The following is a 21,388-nucleotide window of genomic DNA, read 5'->3' as shown; positions in this document are numbered from 1 at the left end:
ACATACAACACCCGTTCTGCCAGTCCCATTCTGTTAAAGGTTCCCAAAGCACACATATCCCTGGGTTGCTCATCTTTTCAGTTCGCTGCAACTAGCGACTGGAACGAGCTACAACACTCAAACTTGACAGTTTTATCTCTTCATTCAGACTCAATCATGGACACTCTTACTGACAGTTGTGGCTGCTTTGCATGATGTATTGTTGTATCTCCCTTCTTGCCCTTTGTGCTGTTGTCTGTGCCCAATAATGTTTGTACCATGATTTGGGCTGCTACCATGTTATAGTGTTGCCACGTTGTGTTGCTACCATGTTGTTTTGCTACCATGCTGTATTGTCATGTGTTGCTGCCATGCTATATTGTCGTCTTAGGTCTCTATGTAGTTTTGTGTTGTCTCTTGTCGTGATGTGTGTTTTGTCCTATATTTTGATTTTATTATTATTATTATTTTTAAATCCCAGCCCTCATCCCTTCAGGATGCCTTTTGCCTTCTGACTTGCCTAGTTAAATAAAAGGTCAAATAAAAAAGCACATTTGGCAGCGATTAGAGCATTCTACAAGCTTAGCACACCTGTATTTGGGGAGTTTCTCCCATTCTTCTCCGCAGATTCTCTCAAGCTCTGTCAGGTTGGATGGGGAGTGTCTGTGCACAGCTATTTTCAGGCCTCTCCAGAGATGTTCGATCGGGTTCAAGGACATTCAGAGATTTGTCCCGAAGCCACTTCTGTGTTTTCTTGGCTGTGTGCTTAGGGTTGTTGTCCTTTTGGAAGGTGAACCTTCACCCCAGTCTGAGGTCATGAGAGCTCTGGAGCAGGTTTTCATCAAGGATCTCTCTGTACTATGCTCCGTTCATCTTTCTCTCAATCCTGACTAGTCTCCCGGTCCTTGTCGCTGAAAAACATCCCAACAGCATGATGCTGCCACCACCATGCTTCACCGTAGGGATGGTGCAAGGTTGCCTCCAGATGTGACTCTTGGCATTCAGGCCAAAGAGTTCCATCTTGGTTTCATCAGGCCATTGTTTCTCATGGTCTGAGAGTCCTTTAGGTGCCTTTTAGCAATGTGCCTTTTACTGAGCAGTGGCTTCCGTCTGGCCACTTTACCATAAAGGCCTGGTTGGTGGAGTGCTGCAGAGATGGTTGTCCTTCTGGAAGGTTCTCCCATCTCCACAGAGGAACTCAGGATCTCTGTAAGAGTGACCATCGGGTTCTTGGCCACCTCCCTGACCAAGGCTCTTCTCCCCTGATTGCTCAGGAAGGTGCAACATCACTAGCTCTAGGAAGATTCTTGGTGGCTCCCAACTTCTTCCATTTAAAAATGATGGAGGCCACTATGTTCTTGGGGACTTTCAATGCTGCAGACATTTTTTTGGTACCCGTCCCCAGATCTGTGCCTCGACACAATCCTGTCTCGGAGCTCTATGGACTATTCCTTCGACCTCATACCTTGGTTTATGGTCTGATGGGGGGTGTCAAAATAAAAGTGAACATCTGGTGTGGCCACCAGCTGCATTACGTACTGCAGTGCATCTGCTCCTCATGGACTGCAGCAGATTTGCCAGTTCTTGCTGTGAGATGTTACCCCACTCTTCCACCAAGGCACCTGCAAGTTCCAGGACATTTCTGGGGGGAATAGCCCTAGCCCTCACTCTCTGATCCAACAGGTCCCAGACGTGCTCAATGGAATTGAGATCCGGGCTCTTCGCTGGCCAACACTGAACGAGCAGTATGGCTGGTGGCATTGTCAATCTGGAGGGTCATGTCAGGATGAGCCTGCAGGAAGGGTACGACATGAGGGAGGAGGATGTCTTCCCTGTAACGCACAGCGTTGAGATTGCCTGTAATGTCAACAAGTTCCGTCCGATGATGCTGTGACACATCGCCCCAGACTATGACGGATCCTCCACCTCCAAATCAATCCCGCTCCAGAGTACAGGCCTCGGTGTGACGCTCATTTCTTCGACGATAGACACGAATCCGACCATCACCCCATGTGAGACAAAACCACGATTTGTCAGTGAAGAGCACTTTTTGCCAGTCCTGTCTGGTCCAGCGACGATGGGTTTGTGCCCATAGGCGACGTTGTTGCTGGTGATGTCTGGTGAGGACCTGCCTTACATCAGGCCTACACGCCCTCAGTCCAGCCTCTCTCAGCCTATTGTAAACAGTCTGAGCACTGATGGGATTGTGCGTTCCTGGTGTAACTCGGGCAGTTGTTGTTGCCATCCTGTACCTGTCCCGGAGGTGTGATGTTCGGATGTACCGATCCTGTGCAGGTGTTGTTACATGTGGTCTGCCACTGCGAGGACAATCAGCTGTCCGTCCTGTCTCCCTGTATCACTGTCTTAGGCGTCTCACAGTACGGACATTGAAATGTATTGCCCTGGCCACATCTGCAGTCCTCATGCCTCCTTGCAGCATGCCTAAGGTACGTTCACGCAGATGAGCAGGGACCCTGGGCATCTTTCTTTTGGTGTTTTTCAGAGTCAGTAGAAAGGCCTCTTTATTGTCCTAAGTTTTCATAACTGTGACCTTAGTTGCCTACAGTCTGCAAGCTGTTAGTGTCTTAACGGCGGTTCCACAGGTGCATGTTCATTAATTGTTTATGGTTCATTGAACAAGCATGGGAAACTGTGAAGATTTTACAATGTAGATCTTTGAAGTTATTTGGATTTTTGCGAATTTTTTTGCAGAGTTTATATTAATTTGGGGACAGGTCGAAACGTGTAACTGGAGCATAGGAGCATATACCCACGTGCGTTATAGACAGATGAACAGAGGTCCACACTCCAGTCCAGTTAGTAGTGGTAATGCACCTTAAAGATGATTTGCCAATCACCATAAAAAATCCAAAGAAGAAGAAGACTGAAGGAGGACAGATTACTAGAAACTAACCCTTTTATCTGTGAATTAATTGTCAGAGTAGAGGACCTTGTGCATTTCAGGTAAAATAAGAACCCAATGTTTACATCCAAGGACAAATTAGTTAGCAACAGCAAGCTTGCTCGCTAAATTGCCAAGTATGTTTCATGCGTTTAGACCTGTCGACAAATTAATATATTTGGTTCAGAGTTCATTTTGATATTTCAACCTGCATGTCCTGATCGCGTCTGGTGTGAATGGACTAAATCAAAATGCTGCTAGCAGTTTGGATGAAATGATTGAATAACATGTATGTGTACGTTTATTTTTCAATGCTCGCACACGTAACGCAAGCGTTGTGGTCAGTTACACGTTACACGTTTCGACCTGTCCCAAAATTAATATCAACTAAAAAAGAAACATTCCTTTTTCAAGACCCTGTCTTTCAAAGATAATCCTATATTGTAAAATCTTCAGCATGTTACTGCTGCAGTACTTGTTGTAGCGCTGAGAGGAAATAGGAAGAAAGAGATTTTATGGCTTATAAAAGTGTTGAATTCAAATTAAAAACAGCATCTCTTTGCTGTATTCGTTGACAGTCTCTCTCTAGTCGTGGTTTTAAACGTTTTGTATAGCTTTCTTTTATGCCTGCTACATTACTGCAGACAGGTCATCTGAGCCATGTGATTGGTCAGCGGTAGGTCTGTAGTGCAGTTGATTTGCTCTCTGGGCCTGCGGGAAAGGTAGAGTTTGTACCTTCAGACAAATTAAATGGTTCAAAATGGCAACAGTTCTCCTACCCAGCACTGCAGTGCAACTGAATCGGGTGCACCTACTACCAACAGCCCGAGAGAAAAAAAGAAAAAGAAGATATGAACAGAAGGCTTTATTGTAGTTATTTTTACAGGAATGTTTGCAGATTGACTAGGAATGCCTTGGAGATCGACCGGTTGGTGACCACAGCTCTAGAAAGTTGAGCGAATTACAATCTTTGGGCTGATAGTGTCACGTTCTGACCTTTATTTTCTGTGTTTTGTGTTTAGTTAGTATGGTCAGGGCGTGAGTTGGGTGGGCAGTCTATGTTTGTTTGTCTAGGTTTTGGGAATTTCTATGTTTCGGCCTAGTATGGTTCTCAATCAGAGGCAGGTGTCATTAGTTGTCTCTGATTGAGAATCATACTTAGGTAGCCTGGGTTTCACTGTGTGTTTGTGGGTGATTGTTTCCTGTCTCAGTGTGTGCACCAGATAGGACTGTAATTTGAGTTTTCACGATTTTTTGTTTTGTTAGTTTTGTTCATGTGTACCTTATAGCATTAAAAAAGTACCATGGAAAATTACCACGCCGCGTATTGGTCCTCTGATCCGTTTCGCCTCTCTTCTTCGGAAGAAGAGGAGGCAACTCGTTACAGAATCACCCACCACAATCGGACCAAGCGGCGTGGTAAAGGACAGCGACGACAGCAGCAGCAGCATCAACAACAGAGGCCACCATCACAGGACTCCTGGACATGGGAGCAGATATGGAACGGAGAGGGACCCTGGGCACGGGCTGGGGAAAATCGCAGCCCCAAAGCAGAGCTGGAGGCAGCGAAAGCTGATCGGCGGCAATATGAGGAGCCAGCACGGCAGTGCGACAGGTACGAGAGGCAGCCCCAAATTTTTTTGGGGGGGGGGCACACGAGGGGTGGTACTAAGCCAGGTAGCAGACCTGAGCTCACTCCTCGTGCTTATTATGAGCAGCGCATTACTGGTCAGGCACCGTGTTATGCGGTTGAGCGCACGGTGTCGCCAGTGCGTGTCCATAGCCCGGTGCGCTATAGGGCAGCCCCCGAGAGTGCCATGCGAGTGTGGGCATTGAGCCAGGGCGTATGGTGCCTGCTCAGCGGGTCTGGTCGCCGGTACGCAGTCTGGGTCCAGGTTATCCTGCGCCGGCTCTGCGTGCTGTGTCTCCGGGCGCTGGGAGGGTGCAGTGCGTCCTCTGCCTGCGCTCCGCTCGTACCGGGCAACTGTGGGAGTGGAGCCTAGGGGAGAGGTGCGTGTAGTAAGCACTAGATCTCCCGTGCTTACCCACAGCCCGGTTCAACCTGTGCCTGCACTTTTGAGGGTCCGGGCTCGAGTAGTTGTCCAGCCTGGGGAAGTGGTGCCAAGGTTGCGCACCAGAGCTCCAGTGCTCCCCCACAGCCCGGTCTTTCAGGCTCCTCCTAACACCAAGCCTCCTGAAAGTCTCCCCAGCCTGGTAGTTCCTGTGGCAGCCCCACGCACCAGGCTGTCTCTCAGTCTCCTCCCTGCAGGTGCTCCCGCCTGTCCGGCGCCGCTGCCGGAGCCTCTCGCCTGTCCGGCGCCGCTGCCGGAGCCTCCCGCCTGTCCGGAGCCTCCCGCCTGTCCGGCGCCGCTGCCGGAGCCTCCCGCCTGTCCGGCGCCACTGCCGGAGCCTCCCGCCTGTCCGGCGCCGCTGCCGGAGCCTCCCGCCTGTCCGGCGCCGCTGCTGGAGCGTCCCGCCTGTCCGGCGCCGCTGCCTCCTGTAGCAGCTCCACGCACCAGGCTGTCTCTCTGTCTCCTCTCTGCAGGTGCTCCCGCCTGTCCGGCGCCGCTGCCGGAGCGTCCCGCCTGTCCGGCGCCGCTGCCGGAGCCCCTCAGCCCAGAGGCGCCAGAGCCCCTCAGCCCAGAGGCGCCAGAGCCCCTCAGCCCAGAGGCGCCAGAGCCCCTGTCCCTCTGTCCAGAGCCCCTGTCCCTCTGTCCAGAGCCCCTGTCCCTCTGTCCAGAGCCCCTGCCCCTCTGTCCCGAGCTGCCCCTCTGTCCAGTGGGGTCATTGAGAGGGGTTGCCATGGTGAGAAAGCCACGGAGGCGGAAAATGAGGCGGACAAAGACAAGGGTGAAGTGGGGTCCGCGTCCCGCGCCAGAACCGCCACCGCGGACAGACGCCCACCCAGACCCTCCCCTATAGGTCAAGGTTTTGCGGCCGGGAGTCCGCACCTTTGGGGGGGTACTGTCACGTTCTGACCTTTATTTTCTGTGTTTTGTGTTTAGTTAGTATGGTCAGGGCGTGAGTTGGGTGGGCAGTCTATGTTTGTTTGTCTAGGTTTTGGGAATTTCTATGTTTTCGGCCTAGTATGGTTCTCAATCAGAGGCAGGTGTCATTAGTTGTCTCTGATTGAGAATCATACTTAGGTGGCGTGGGTTTCACTGTGTGTTTGTGGGTGATTGTTTCCTGTCTCCGTGTGTGCACCAGATAGGACTGTAATTTGAGTTTTCACGTTTTCTTGTTTTGTTAGTTTGTTCATGTGTACCTTAAAGCATTAAAAAGTACCATGGAAAATTACCACGCCGCGTATTGGTCCTCTGATCCGTTTCGCCTCTCTTCTTCGGAAGAAGAGGAGGCAACTCGTTACAGATAGGTCTATTTCTGAGTGGCAGTCCAAAGGAGCTGTGCAACAATCTTAGGACTACTGTATGCGCGCATGTTGGCAGTTTAGAGGGAACATTGGTCATTCCTCACACCTATTTGTTACATTTATGAAACTTCTGTGGAAAAAGACACAAAATATGTCATTACTGCCCCTCCTCCCTTGAAGGGGTAGTTGACCCAAATTATGAAATTATGTATTTGTTTCCTTAGCCTAAAAGCAGTTTGTGGACTCTTAGGTAAATAAAACCAAAGCTTGGATTGCAGTCTCTCCTTTTCCAAAAACTATATTTAATGTAACAAATAATACACCTTTAACTTCCTCTTACCTCGGGTCTCGCGGGTGACGGGGTGCTTGAGGGCGATGTGATGGACGCTCACCCACACCTTGGTGCCGCCGTGCTCCAGCTCGGCGCGGGGCAGCTTGCACTGGCTCATGGCCGAGAAGAAGCCCTGGGTGTCGGGCCGTGGGGCAGACAGGGCCTGGGAAGCCACGGGGCTCAGTTCGCCCCCCTGGCAGAACCAACGGAAGGTGATGATGTCTGGATGGAAGCACGAGGCCTGGGTGGTCAGGGTGACCACACCTGGAGGAGAGAGTGGAAAGAGACATGCAGCATATAGACTTGTGTGGTTCAGTTGGTAACAGTGCAGCACTGGCAAAGCCAAGGTTGTGTGTTCAATTACCACAGGGATCATAGACACACAACATTTTTTTGCATGGACTGAATTGTAAGTTGTTTTGGATAAAAATGTCTGCTATACTGTCAAAACTGTAAAAAAAAACGCAATTGGTCAAGTTGAAATGGAATTGACTCCAATCCTGATATGCAATGTACTTTAATTTGTATTTAAAATTAACTTGAATTCATCTTACTGGAGTCATCACCTGCCTCTGTGAGCTGAATCTCTGAGACCTTGGGGGGAGCTGAAGAAAAGTAAGAGAGGACAGGACAAGTAATTTCAAAGTATTTTTTCCACATTTTGTTGTGTTACAATCTGAAATTAAAATGGATGAAATTGAGATTTGTCGTCTCTGGCATACACACAATACCCCATAATGTCAAAGTGGAATTATGTTTCTTAGAAGAAAAAATGAAGTTCAGGAGTAAAAATGTGCTTAACAAGTAACATAGTAAGTTGCATGGACTTACTCCCGACTATAATAGTGTTTAACATGATTTTTGAATGGCTACCTCATCTCTGTACCCCACACATACAGATAATTTTAAGGTCCCACAGTCGAGCAGTGAATTTCAAAGACAGATTCAAAGACACATGAGCATGGTGAAGTTATTAATTACACTTTGGATGGTATATCAACGCACACAGTCACTGCAAAGATACAGGCATCCTTCCTACCTCAGCTGCCGGAGAGTAAGGAAACCGCTTATGGATTTCACCAAGAGGCCAATGCTGACTTTAAAACAGTTACAGTTTAATGGCTGTGATAGGAGAAAACTGAGGATGGATCAACAACATTGTAGTTACTCCACAATAGCAACCTAAATGACTGAGTGAAAAGAATGAAGCCTGTACAGAATAAACATATTCCAAAACATGCATCCTATTTGCAGTAAGGCACTAAAGTAGAACTGCAAAAAAAAATGTGCCAAAGAAATTAACTTTGTCCTGAATACAAAACATTAATTTGGGGCAAATCCAACACAACATCATATTTTCAAGCATTGTGGTGGCTGCATCATGTTATGGGTATGCTTATCATCGACAAGGACTAGGTTTTTTTGGGGGATAAAAAATAAATGGAATAGAGCTAAGCACAAGCAAAATCCTAGAGGAAAGCCTGGTTCAGTGTGCTTTCCAACAGACACTGTGAGACAATTTATTATTTCAGCAGGACAATAACCTAAAACACAAGGTCAAATATACACTGGGGTTGCTTACCAAGAAAGACAACATTGAATGTTCCTGAGTTGCTTAGTTACAGTTTTTACTTAAATCTACTTGAAAATCTATGGCAAGATTTGAAAATGGCTTTCTAGCCATGATCAACAACCAACTTGAGAGAGCCTGAAGAATTTTAAAAGAATCATATGCAAATATTGTACAATCCGGGAGTGGAAAGCTCTTAGAGACTTACCCAGAAAGACTCACAGCTGTAATCACTGCCCAAAGGTGATTTTCATATGTAAATGAGGTATTTCTCGATCAATCAATTTGCAAAAATATATAAAAACATGTTTTCACTTTCTCATTATGGGGTATTGTGTGTATATGGGTGCCATTTTTATTTTATTTAATCCATTTTGAATTCAGGCTATAATGTGGAATAAGTCCAGGGGTATGAATACTTTCTGAAGGCACTGTAGACTGAGACAGAAGGAAGAGAAAAAGTAAAATACAGTGTTTCTGTAAAAGAGACAGGGTTGTATTTTATTCCATTTTAATTCAATAAAATTTCCTGAATTGAAGAACATTGACACAAACCCTGTTGCGAGAGCTGTCCCTTACCTAATATGGTGAACTTTTCTGACACCCTCTCCACCACAACCTGGTCTTTCCCCACATAAGACACCTGGCACTTGAACACCGCACCCTTGTGGATGGAGATCAGGGGGATGAAGGAGAGCGAGGACAGCAGTCGCTGCTTGCTGCTGTCCCCCGTCGAGTGCAGCGGGCCCTGGGTGTGCAGCTTGTAATAGCCCATGTCGCCACCAGAGAGCAGCAGAGGACCATTCTCCGAGACTGGGGAGTTGAAAGTGAGACCGTAGGGGAGAAGCATGGTGCTTAGTTGGTTACGGAGAAAGTTAGTGTTGTTAGCGTACGCTTTGAATGTGGGACGGGATTCTGGTCATTTGATGTTGGACCATATTTGTTAGTAGAATTAGGTCATGAAAAAGACAAAAGGCAACGAGTTACTTAAGATAATGTACTGAACAAAGGCAAAATGCTAAATAAATGACAAAAATAAAGTAATACTTCACTTAATTGAAAGTCCTTTTATAATTACTTGTATAATACTTTATAACTTGTATGAGCCTTTATGGTGCCTACTGTTGTCTCTCTATGCAGGACATTTTAAACTGGCTGAAAATTCTATACAAATTCTGTCAGAGATTCAGTCAGGATCATTATGAGATGAAAATAAGACATAATACATGCTTATGGCATGTCTTACAATACATTCTAACAGCATAATAATGTTGTATACCTGTAGGCTGTAATTAAAGTGTTACCGAAATGTTTCATATGAGGCAACAGTACAGAGTGTCACCATTAATTTGAAGATATTTTCATACATATCCGCTTTCCATTTTAAAATGAAAGCACTTATTTTATGCATTTGTAGTTGGTACCATATTCCTTGTAAGCAAATAACTACATCAGGCTTGTGACTTTACAAACTAGTTGGATGCATTTGCAGTTTGTTTTGGTTGTGTTTTGGTTTGGTTTACGTTTTGCCCAATAGTAACTGAACGGTGAATATGCAGTAATATTCTTTCTAAGTGAGTAGATCAAATGTTTCTGAACACATCTAAATTAACCCCGCTTATGCCATGATTAGGAAAACTCACGAATGAATCATGAATAACGATGAGGGATAATGTTAAAGAGGCTACAACAAAACATGCTAACCTCTCACTATTACTAACAACAGTGGAGGTTCGCAAATTTCTTTTTTTTTGGAAGGGGGGGGGGGTACAGTATGATATTTGTGACTAACTTTCTCACTCATAATTTTTCACAATTCAGTCATGATTTTCCATAATCATAGTATCATCCACATGAATGTAAGTGTTCAGAAACATTTCTTATTCTTACTCTAACTATAAAAGTGGCTCCAAAATGACACAAGACATCATCTGAAACACAACCAAAACAAACTGCTAATGCATCCAACAAGCTTGATGTCGTCATTGTGTGGAAGGAATATGGGACCAAATGCTAAACTTTTGACTACTTAATATACATAGCCACATTAAAGCCACATTAAAACATGTAACTTCACTGTCCAAATACAGGTTATAGAGTGTATATAATGCTATGATGCTTTATAATAGTATAATGCTTTATAACATATTAGAATCATGAATGGGCCTCTAAAATGTCTTAGAATAAAGCTTACAATATGTTATGTAACATATTGTGGTTTGGCTCTACCTGTGTGTGAGGTGTCTGAAATGGGGGTGTCATTGAGAAACCAGGTGGTCTGGACCCTGTCCACCCTCCTCCCCTCCACACTGATGGTCACCCTGCCCTTCTGACCCACAATGACCCGGGGAGGCAGAATGATCCCCGATACATTTAGAAACTTCTGCTTCTCTGGGGAGGGAACGAGGGAGAGGGACAGAGAGAGAGAGAGAGGAGAGGAGATATATGTCAGTGGTGATATGAACACAATTTTCGGAGGCTAGTCGTGTTACAAAACTTCATAATAAAAGTGCAATTATATACATACAGTGGGGTCTGAAATGATGGCACCCTTGATAAAGATGAGGGGGAAAAAGACTATTCCTGCGTCTGCGTTTATGGACTGCTCTCTTCAACTCAAACTACAGGTTCAAACTACAAGTCCAGAGATTGAAATGACCATTGCAAAATGTTGATTTTGTGGTTAATTAACTATTTATTTGTGGATTTTGACGTGTGCTTGGAGTTATTGTCTTGCTGGAAGATCCACTTGAGGCCACGCTTTAGCTTCCTGGCAGAGGCAACCAGGTTTTTGGCTAAAATGTCCTGGTACTGGGTAAGATTCATGATGCTGTAGTCATTAACAAGGGCCCCAAGACCGGTAGCACAAAATAGCACCATAACATCAAATATCCACCACCTGATGTTACAGTAAGTATGGGGTACTTTTTCTGCATATGCATCTTTCCTTCGACACAAAATCCACCACTGGTGTGCATGACCAAAGAGCTCTAATTTTCATGTAATCAGACCATAGCAACATGAAAATATAGCCCTTTGGCCACTCACACCAGTGCTGGGGTTTGCTTCAAAAGAAAGATGCATATGCAGAAAAGTAGCCCATACCTACTGTAAAATCAGGTGGTGTATCTTTGATGTTATGGGGCCATCTTGCTTCCAGTGGTCCTGGGGCCCTTGTTAACACGAGAACCACCTGGCCTTTCAGCCTTTAAGTACCCACTAGACAACATTGCCGGGCGTCCTATTTAGCATACTGATCAGATGCATATCAAGACACAAGGTGAGCAAACATAAGCACCAAGGCTCAATGAATTGCAGATAAGCAATTGTAAACCATGAATTGCATCAATAAATATTTGTGGAAATATATCCGTGTAAAAATATAACAAGAATGGTTATTTCTCTAAATTGAGTCAATGATATTGGGTTGTGCCGTGGCGGAGATCTTTCTGGGCTATACTCGGCCTCGTCTCAGGATGGTAAGTTGGTGGTTGACGATATACCTCTAGTGGTGTGGGGGTTGTGCTTTGGCCAAGTGGGTGGGGTTATATCCTGCCTGTTTGGCCCTGTGCGGGGGTATCATTGGATGGGGCCACAGTGTCTCCTGACCCCTCCTGTCTCAGCCTCCAGTATTTATGGTGAAGTAGTTTGTGTGTCGGGGGGTTAGATTCAGTCTGTTATATCTGGAGCATTTCTCCTGTCTTATCCGGTGTCCTGTGTGAATTTAAGTATGCTCTCTCTAATTCTCTCTTTCACTCTTTCTTTCTTTCTCTCTCTCTCTCTGAGACCCTGAGCCCTAGGACCATGCCTCAGGACTACCTGGCATGATGACTCCTAGCTGTCCCCAGTCCACCTGCTGCTCCAGTTTCAACTGTTCTGCCTGCGGCTATGGAACCCTGACCTGTTCACCCGATGTGCTACCTGTCCCAGACCTGCTGTTTTCAACTCTCTTAGAGACAGCAGGAGCGGTAGAGATACTCTGTCTCATGCACTGACCTTAGTATTCTTTGTTTTCTTTATTATTTTGGTTAGGTCAGGGTGTGACGGGTGATATACATTTTTTGTCCTGTCTAGGGTTTTTGTATGTTTATGGGGTTGGGACCAGTCTAGGGGTTTTGTATGTCTAGATTAGTTCTCAATTAAGAGGCAGCTGTTTATCGTTGTCTCTGATTGGGAACCATATTTAGGCAGCCATATTCCTTGAGTATTTCGTGGTTGATTATCTATGTCTATGTGTTAGTTGCCTGTGTCTTAGTTTAGTTGTTTAGTAAGTATGTTTAAGTGTTCTTCATTTCATTAAATAAGAAGATGTATTCATCTCACACTGCGCCTTGGTTTTCATCCATGCCAACTGACATTTACTCCTGAGGTGCTGACTTGTTGCACCCTCGACAACTACTGTATTTTTATTATTTGACCATGCTGGTCCTTTATGAACATTTGAACATCTTGGCAATGTTCTGTTACAATCTGTTACAAAGAAGAGGACTGGCCACCCCTCATAGCCTGGTTTCTTCCTAGGTTTTGGCCTTTCTAGGGAGTTTTCCTAGCCACCGTGCTTCTACACCTGCATTGCTTATTGTTTGGGGTTTTAGGCTGGGTTTCTGTACAGCACTTTGATAAATGAGCTGATGTAATAAGGGCTATATAAATACATTTGATATATTTGTATAATTCTACAAAGTCCTAGTGAAAAAAGCAAATTCTTCAAGCCAATGACGCATAATTTGGTTGTTTTTAAAAAGGTCTTAGGTAATATTAGAAAACCAAAAAACAATGTAGCAAAAATAAAAAAAAACACGTAGCATGTTGTAGTTTCTTTTACAATAAATGTGATTTGTAATGGCTTTATAGTTAATAAAACAGCCTCTTTTTTTTACAAAGTACAACGTAAAAAAGAATGGTATCAACCTGCAAGACGCGCAGTCAAATTATTAACATTAGCGCCAATGATAAATAGGCATAACAAACTCATCATTACACTTTCTAAATTAAAACCAACCTATTCACCCTCCTTATCATTCATTTAGGGCTCATTTAAATTCAATTGTCACCCATTCATCAATTTTTTTCATTCATTCAGTGAGGTGAGAAAGATGCATTAGCATTAGGGTACCAATGCTAATTAGGGTACCAATGTCCTTCTGAAAAAATGTAAATTTAAAATAAACATTTTGGAAAAGTAAAAAAAAAATAATAATATGGTTCCACTGTTAAAGGAGAAGTTCTCTTTTTTACAACAAAATATTATTTGAATGTTATAGAAGGGTCCAGAAACTTACCCAAACAGGAAATCACTTCCTCATCCTCATTGTGTAGTTTGGAAAAACATGAATAAAGTCTCCAACAACAGTGAAATATGTTTCCACCATAATTTGCAAATAAATGCATTAAAAATCCCACAATGTGATTTTCTGGATTTTTTTTCTAATTTTGTCTGTCATAGTTGAAGTGCACCTATGATGGAAATTACAGGCCTCTCTCATCTTTTTAAGTGGGAGAACTTGCACAATTGGTGGCTGACTAAATACTTTTTTTGCCCCACTGTATGTTATCTGGCTATGTGCCATGCCATAGGCTGGAGGTTTGTTCATTTTGCAGACACGACATGCTTATAAGTCAGGTGTCATTATTATATATTGTATGATTTTATAGTAAGAAGAATATAATTTAACTTAGCTGAAAAAAGTAGAAAGGATATTTTCCCCATTCCAGAGCGAGAGTGCACATATGAAGTGCTTATTATGTTGAGTGTAAAAGTGATAATTTGAAACAGGTTCTAGATGTTAGATTGAGTTATTTGGCTACTTGAGTTAGATTTAAACCATAGAATGCCTTAGAAATCAAAAGATACAGTATATGGGCTGCATGATGCGACTATAGGCTATTGATGATTTGAGAAGTCGCAGAAAAAGCTTGTGCTCTGTTCCATGCCTTAGGCTACACAGCTGTTCTCTCTTCAAGAGATCATATGTTCACCCAGACTATCCTCAATTTCATATCGTCTTTACTAATATGTCAAATTAGTTTCGATTTAGAATAGTCCATTATTAAATGGGCTGGAACAGAGGCAAGAGAAAAAAAAGGTATGTCAACCATATGCACTTGAATACAGAATGGAGGCCATTTTCCCGCCCATGCTTTTCACTCATGTCAGGTAGGCTACTCTGGTTATTTCGCGAGCGACAGGTCATATTTTGCCCAAACTCTTTAGGCTATTCCATGGTCTCTCAAACCTATTCCTGCAGCTACCCATTGCTTAATTAGGGAATCCAAGTGAAATCTGTTTGGGAACATCGATAGTAACAACGAAACATATTTAATTAAACTGTTAACTGTCTCTCGCTGGAGAAAGAAATGAAGGAGAGAGGGGAGGGGATGGAAATGCACAGTGGTGAGATATTCTGTTGCTAAAGTTAACTGTGTCATCCTATTAATCATGAAAATATTTAGAAAAATGCCCCATTACTAGGCTATTCAAAATCAAATACAAATGCACAATAATTATAGGCCTGTGTATGCATACGTTCTAAAATGCATATGGGTTGTTTCAAAGCCTACTTTTTCCACTCCGTTTCAACCTGTTGTTGAACTTCTTACTTCAAATGTATCAATCACAGTGAGGTCAGTTTTAAAAGCACATAGTGTTTTGATGATAAGTGTTTGACGTGATTTTCGATTTCATTTGCATAGATATCAGAGTGCTTAGAGGCACAAAAGAGCCCAGAGTACCAGTCTATTAGTGACCTGATAATCATTAACCTGTTAGACCTATAGGGGCAGTATTTCATTTTTGGATAAAAAGACGTGCCCGTTTTTAGCGCAATATTTTGTCACAAAAAGATGCTCGACTATGCTTGGAATTGATAGTTTTGGAAAGAAGACACTCTGACGTTTCCAGAACTGCAAAGATTTTCACTGTGAGTGCCATAGAACAAAATCTACAGGCAAAACCAAGATGTTTGAGTGACCAGGAAATCAACAGGATTTCTGGAGGCATGTTTTCCATGATCTCCTTATATGGCTGTGAATGCGACAGGAATGGACGGACACTTCCTATCGTTTCCCCCAGGTGTCTGCAGCATTGTGACGTATTTGTAGGCATATCATTGGAAGATTGACCATAATAGCCTACAATTACCAAGTGTCCCGCACGGTGTCTGCGTGGAAATTGGTGCGCAAAAGTCAGGTACCAGTATTTTTCCATCCGAATCAGAGAAGAATGCACGCTTCCAGGGAAGGCATTTCAATGAAGAGATATATGACAAAACACCTTGAGGATTGATTCAAACAACATTTTCCATGTTTCAGTCGATATTATGGAGTTAATTCGGAAAAAAGTTCGACGTTTAGGTGACTGAATTTTCAGTTAGTTTCGGTAGCCAAATGCATAGTAACAAAACGGAACGTTGTGTCCTACACAAGCATCTTTCAGGAAAAACTGGACATCTGCTATGTAACTGAGAGTCTCCTCATTGAAACATCTGAAGTTCTTCAAAGGTAAATTATTTTATTTGATCCCTTTGCTGGTTTTTGTGAATGTTGCGTGCTAAATGCTAACGCTAAATGCTAAGCTAGCTATCACCACTCTTACACAAATTATTGATTTTCTCTGGTTCTAAAGCATATTTTGAAAATCTGAGACGACAGGATTGTTAAGAAAATGATAAGCTTGAGGGCAGGCATATTTATTTCATTTCATTTGCAATTTTCAGAAATCGCTAATGTTGCGTTATGGTAATGAGCTTGAGGCTGTAGTCACGATCCCGCATGCGGGATGGGGCGGCCTAAGAGGTTTTAACGAGTTGAGTACTGCTAAAACATGTTCAGAGTGCATAAGAGGAGATTACTTCAACTCAACCGCCATGTACAATTTTACGGCGGTCATGACTCTTACAATTTTACTGCGTTAATATGGTCACTGCAACAGCATAGAGTGAGCGGCCAGTTATACACAATAGCGAACCAATCTTTAATTAAAGCGACGCTGAGCCTCGAACCCAATGAGCCATGGCTTCCCTTACAGGAAAAGACAAAGAACAACTTGCAGATGCAAATGAAAGCAACACACAGATAAAGGATATCCAGGAAAGCATAGCTAAAATGCTGTCAATGCTCACCAAAACAAACAAATTGTTACAATCTGTTGTTAAAAAATAAGATTTGCTCGAAAAGAAAGTAGTCTATTGTGTCAGATATGCATATACAGGGTGGGCGTGTGGACGAACAAGACAACAAAAATTGGCCTTCTGGAAACAAAAGGTGCAAACTTTAGAAGATGAACTGATCAAGACAAAATAATATGAAAATATTGTGCATACCCGAAGGTGAAGAAAAAAGGGGACCTTTCCAGCTATGTGATCAAGCTGATATCGGAGGAGTTTGGTGGGGATGTATCACCGGAAGATCCTCGGTATGAAGCAGAAGAACGCTAAATACCCTCACACGGAAATCTGTAAGCTGTGGAACTATCAGACCAAAGTCAACATTCTGAGGGCACAGGGGGGAAAGGAGATCAAGGACCAGGGCCAGTCCATTTGATTGCGCCAGGACTTGCGAGGCTGATTTAAAAAAAAATGCAAGCAATTCATTACGATCAGACAGTTACTGGAGAAATAAGGAATCAAGTTTCAACTTGATTCCCGGCCATACTGTGGGTATAGAAGCGAACACAGAGAATGGAGTACACAAGCACCGATGAAGCGCAGAACAGGCTGCAGGAAACCTTGCAAGTTGAGAGAGAGCCGAGTACCCTGAGGAGAGGTAAAAGTGAGAAAAAAACTGATAAGAACACTAGGCTACATACAGTGATGCCCAAAACCAGCTTCTCATTAATTGAGACCATATTCCTTCCCTCTCCACCTAATACAATCTAAACTATATTGTCCCCAAGTAACTGTTCTTCTCTAGGATGTAACGATAGAATTAGCCAATGCCAATGAGATATACACAGACACTGAAAATACAGTATAAAAGAGTAAATATAGCATGTAAGTCATTCATTGTCAATAATTGTTTGATGTACAGTTGAAGTCAGAAGTTTACATACACTTAGGTTGGAGTCATTAGAACTCGTGTTTCAACCACTCCACAAATTTCTTGTTAACAAACTATAGTTTTGGCAAGTCGGTTAGGACATCTACTTTGTGCATGACACAAGTCATTTTTCCAACAATTGTTTACAGACAGTGAATAAAAAGTGAAATAATCTATCACAATTCCAGTGGGTCAGAAGTTTACATACACTAATTTGACTGTGCCTTTAAACAGCTTGGAAAATTCCAGAAAATTATGTCATGGCTTTAGAAGCTTCTGATAAGCTGAATGACATCCTTTGAGTCAATTGGAGGTGTACCTGTGGATGTATTTCAAGGCCTACCTTCAAACTTGCTTGACATCATGGGAAAATCAAAAGAAATCAGTCAAGACCTCAGAAAAGAATTGTAGACCTCCACAAGTCTGGTTCATCCTTTGGAGCAATTTCCAAATGCCTGAAGGCACCACGTTCATCGGTACAAACAATAGTACACAAGAATAAACACCATGCCAGCGCAAATCCATGCCAGAACAACAGCAAAGGACCTTGTGAAGATGCTGGAGGAAACAGGTACAAGAGTATCTATATCCACAGTAAAACGAGTCCTATATCAACATAACCCGAAAGGCCGCTCAGCAAGGAAGAAGCCACGGCTCCAAAACCGCCATAAAAAAGACAGACTACGGTTTGCAACTGCACACAGGGACAAAGATCGTACTTTTTGGAGAAATGTCCTCTGGTCTGATGAAACAAAAATAGAACTGTTTGGCCATAATGACCATCATTATGTTTGGAGGAAAAAGGGGAGGCTTGCAAGCCGAAGAACACCATCCCATCCGTGAAGCACGGGAGTGTACGCATCATGTTGTGGGGCTGCTTTGCTGCAGGAGGGCCTGGTGCACTTCTCAAAATAGATGGCATCATGAGGTAGGAACATTATGTGGATATATTGAAACGTCTCAAGACATCAGTCAGGAAGTTAAAGCTTGGTCGCAAAATGTTCTTCCAAATGGCCAATGACCTCAAGCATACTTCCAAAGTTGTGGCAAAATGTCTAAAGGACAACAAAGTAAACGTTTTGGAGTGGCCATCACAAAGCCCTGATCTCAATCCTATAGAAATTGTGTTGTACAGAACTGAAAAAGCGTGTGCGAGCAAGGAGGCCTACAAACCTGACTCAATTACACCAGCTCTGCCAGGAGGAATGGGCCAAAATTCACCCAATGTAAGGGAGTGTGTAACTGGCGGCAGGGAAGTCATGCGCAGGAGAGCAAAACAGGGTAATCAACGGAGCAGTTTTATTCAGAAAACCACCGGAATCCAGAAAAACAAACAAATGGGTACTAAACCCCTCGCACCAGAGAAAACGTGCACTTACAATAAACAATCCCACACAAAGACATGGGGGAACAGAGGGTTAAATATACAACAAGTAATTGAGGGAAACCAGGTGTGAGGAAAATCAAGACAAAACACATGAAAAATTAAAGGTGGATCGATGATGGCTAGAAGACCGGCGACGCCGACCGCCGCCCGATCAAAGAGAGGACCGGACTTCGGCGGAAGTCGTGACACCCAACTTATTGTGGGAAGCTTGTGGAAGGCTACCCAAAACATTTGACCCGAGTTAAATTTAAAGGCAATGCTTCCAAGTAGTAATTGAGTGTATGTAATCTTCTGACCCACTGGGAATGTGATGAAAATAAATGCTGAAATAAATTAAAATCTCTAGTATTATTCTGACATTTCACATTCTTAATTAAAATAAAGTGGTGATCCTAACTGACCTAAGACAGGGAATTTTTACTTGGATTATATGTCAGAATTTGTGAAAAAGGAGTTTAAATGTATTTGGCTAAGGTGTATGTAGAATTCAGAATTCAATTGTACGTGTTGTGTGTGTGTGTGTATGCCTCTTAATACGAATGGGAGAGTGAAGGAGGGTGAATATGAATATGTGTAGGAGGGCGAGAGAGAATGGGTGTGCAGAGGCATAGGGTATATGTTGTGTGTGATTGAAGGAGAATGAGTAAGTATATGTGTAGAGGGGTGTAAGTAAATTTGTTTGAGAAGATGGGAGGCAGGAAAAACTTGGCCTAAATGGGTAAGGAGTTGAGATGGTAATAAGCTTGGCTTGGGGGGGGCAAGTGTGGGTAAGGATGGAAGGGTGGGAAGAGCTTGGCTTTGGGGGGCAAGGGGGAGTAAAGATTGGTGGGGATGAGCTCAGCTTGGACGGGGTAAAGGGGGAGAACAGGAAGGGAGTGGTGGAGAGCAATGGATTTGGTTTGGAAGAGAGAGAAGGAAGGACTTGATTATACTACATTGTAATTGTATTTATTTTGTTCATGACTAAAATGAATAAGAGTTCTGGACAGATTAGGAAAGGATATCGAATAATTATTATTCCGTGTTTGTCTTTACAACTAAGAGTTAATAATGGTGGTTATTCATGAGAATGGAGAGTGGCTATATCTGTTTGTCGGACAAGAATCATCTAATAATGACACTTTCTGTATTTGATATTTCTACTATGCAAGTAAACACTTCATTGTTGCGTTTACACCTTCTGTATACTGTGCATTTGACAAATAAACAGATTTGATTTCATATAGCTAGTGTTTACCACATGGCCTCACATGTGAATCCTTAAAGAGGTGGGTGTGAGCGATGCTGAGTGGGTGTAGACAAAGAAGAGCTCTCCAGTAGATGTATTGAAACATTCAAAGTCCATTTTCTCAAAAGTGGGGTTACAAGTTTATCAACTTTCAAAGCAGAATTTCTTTCCAATTGTTCCTCAACTGCAGTGTTTTTGATATACAATTTTCTAGCTCTGAGTCTCTACTTTTATCCAACGCAAAAAAAAAACACAATTTTAAATGTTGCTACATAAGACCGAATCGAGGTGGTCAGTCCAAGCTAAAAAGCCCCCAAAAAGGCATGGCGCCTCAAGTACAAAGACATATATTTTTAAAATAATAAACATAAAATATGTCTTCTCAGCCCACATGCTCTATTTATGTCATGTTTACAATAACTATGTTTTTATTCTATTATCCTCCCATTTTATGGAATTCCGACCACGCTCATATGTCATGTCTGCTAAAATGTTTTTCAATGATAGATGGAACAGATAAAGTTTACTTTGATTTGATACAAGACCAAAAAATCCAATTCATCACATGGAAAGTGCACGGGCTCCATGATGAAAAAAGAAAGCATATGGGTCTCAATCACTTAAAGATATTCTCAGTAGATGCGGTTTTCTTGCAAGAATGACATTTTTAAAACACAGAAAATGAACATTCAAAGAGGAGCTGGGTTGGAGAGACCTATGATGCCACCTACTGTTGTATCAGCAGAGGTGTAGGCATCCTGATAAAGAAGACTACAATCTTCCCTTATATCCCAGCACATTGACCAAGAAGGACGTTTTTAAATGTTGAATTTTACCTTAAAATGGTGAAAATAGACATTGTTCTCATTGAATATCCGACCCGGGGCAAGCTATATTAGATCAAATCCAGATGGGAAATATTATTTTAGCAGGTGACCTAAATTATACATTAGATTAGATTGACAGACGTAATAATAAAAAGGCACATTTTGGGAGCCTCCAAAGAGGCTGAAAAATGTCATTTCTACAAATTATTTACAGGACCCCTGGAGATTATTATCCAATGACAGTCAAAGCCCTGTTTAAACCTGGTCGTACTAAGCTGTATGAAACTGTTTTACCAAGGATCATTTTGCTTTACTGCTATTATCCTATACAAACGCATTGAATAACAGATTCACTACATGGAAGATCAGATAGCCCCCCAAAGGAAGTTTGTTCTGATGAGTCTGTCCTATATCTGAGAGATATCTGAGAGATATAAGAAAGATGTATTTAACCCCTAAATACCCCTTCATGTATTTAACCCCATAGTTTTGGCACTAAACGTTCTTTACTTCCATACATTTTTGCAACTGCTACCGAGGAACCTTCAGACGAATCCTGTGAGGCCTGTGGGCATCTTAGACCAAAACAACTGACATGTTTGTGAGAGTCTCACCTTTCCACTAATATATTAGTGTGTAGCCCAAACTGTTTGAATAATACAGACAGAAGTTGGCAGATCGGCTGTACCAACTTCAGACACTCCCAAGACTTTGTGGGGGTCGTAGAGCAAAATGGAGAACATCGTTGTGTTCGGTCA

At 42.9% G+C, this 21,388-nt stretch overlaps 2 protein-coding genes across 16 annotated transcripts in view; one reads left to right on the top strand and one right to left on the bottom strand.

Annotated features, from left to right (window-relative positions):
- The window catches only part of LOC118363680 (transient receptor potential cation channel subfamily M member 4-like), a 269,567-nt gene that overhangs the window by 176,322 nt on the left and 71,857 nt on the right, over positions 1–21,388 (top strand). The gene's annotated exons all lie outside the window — the stretch shown is intronic.
- LOC127915976 (uncharacterized) lies at positions 6,371–21,373 on the bottom strand. Its single transcript, XM_052497078.1, has 6 exons — positions 21,319–21,373; positions 10,382–10,543; positions 8,732–8,965; positions 7,137–7,187; positions 6,592–6,846; positions 6,371–6,381 (listed from the first exon to the last, which is right to left on the bottom strand). Exons 1-6 carry the CDS (start codon positions 21,371–21,373, stop codon positions 6,371–6,373), a joined length of 768 nt encoding a protein of 255 aa, XP_052353038.1.

Source organism: Oncorhynchus keta, chromosome 3 (genome assembly GCF_023373465.1).
Source record: "Oncorhynchus keta strain PuntledgeMale-10-30-2019 chromosome 3, Oket_V2, whole genome shotgun sequence".
NCBI classification, from domain to species: Eukaryota; Metazoa; Chordata; class Actinopteri; order Salmoniformes; family Salmonidae; genus Oncorhynchus; species Oncorhynchus keta.
Note: the sequence above shows the minus strand (reverse complement) of the source record. Positions and strands in the feature narration are given on the sequence as shown.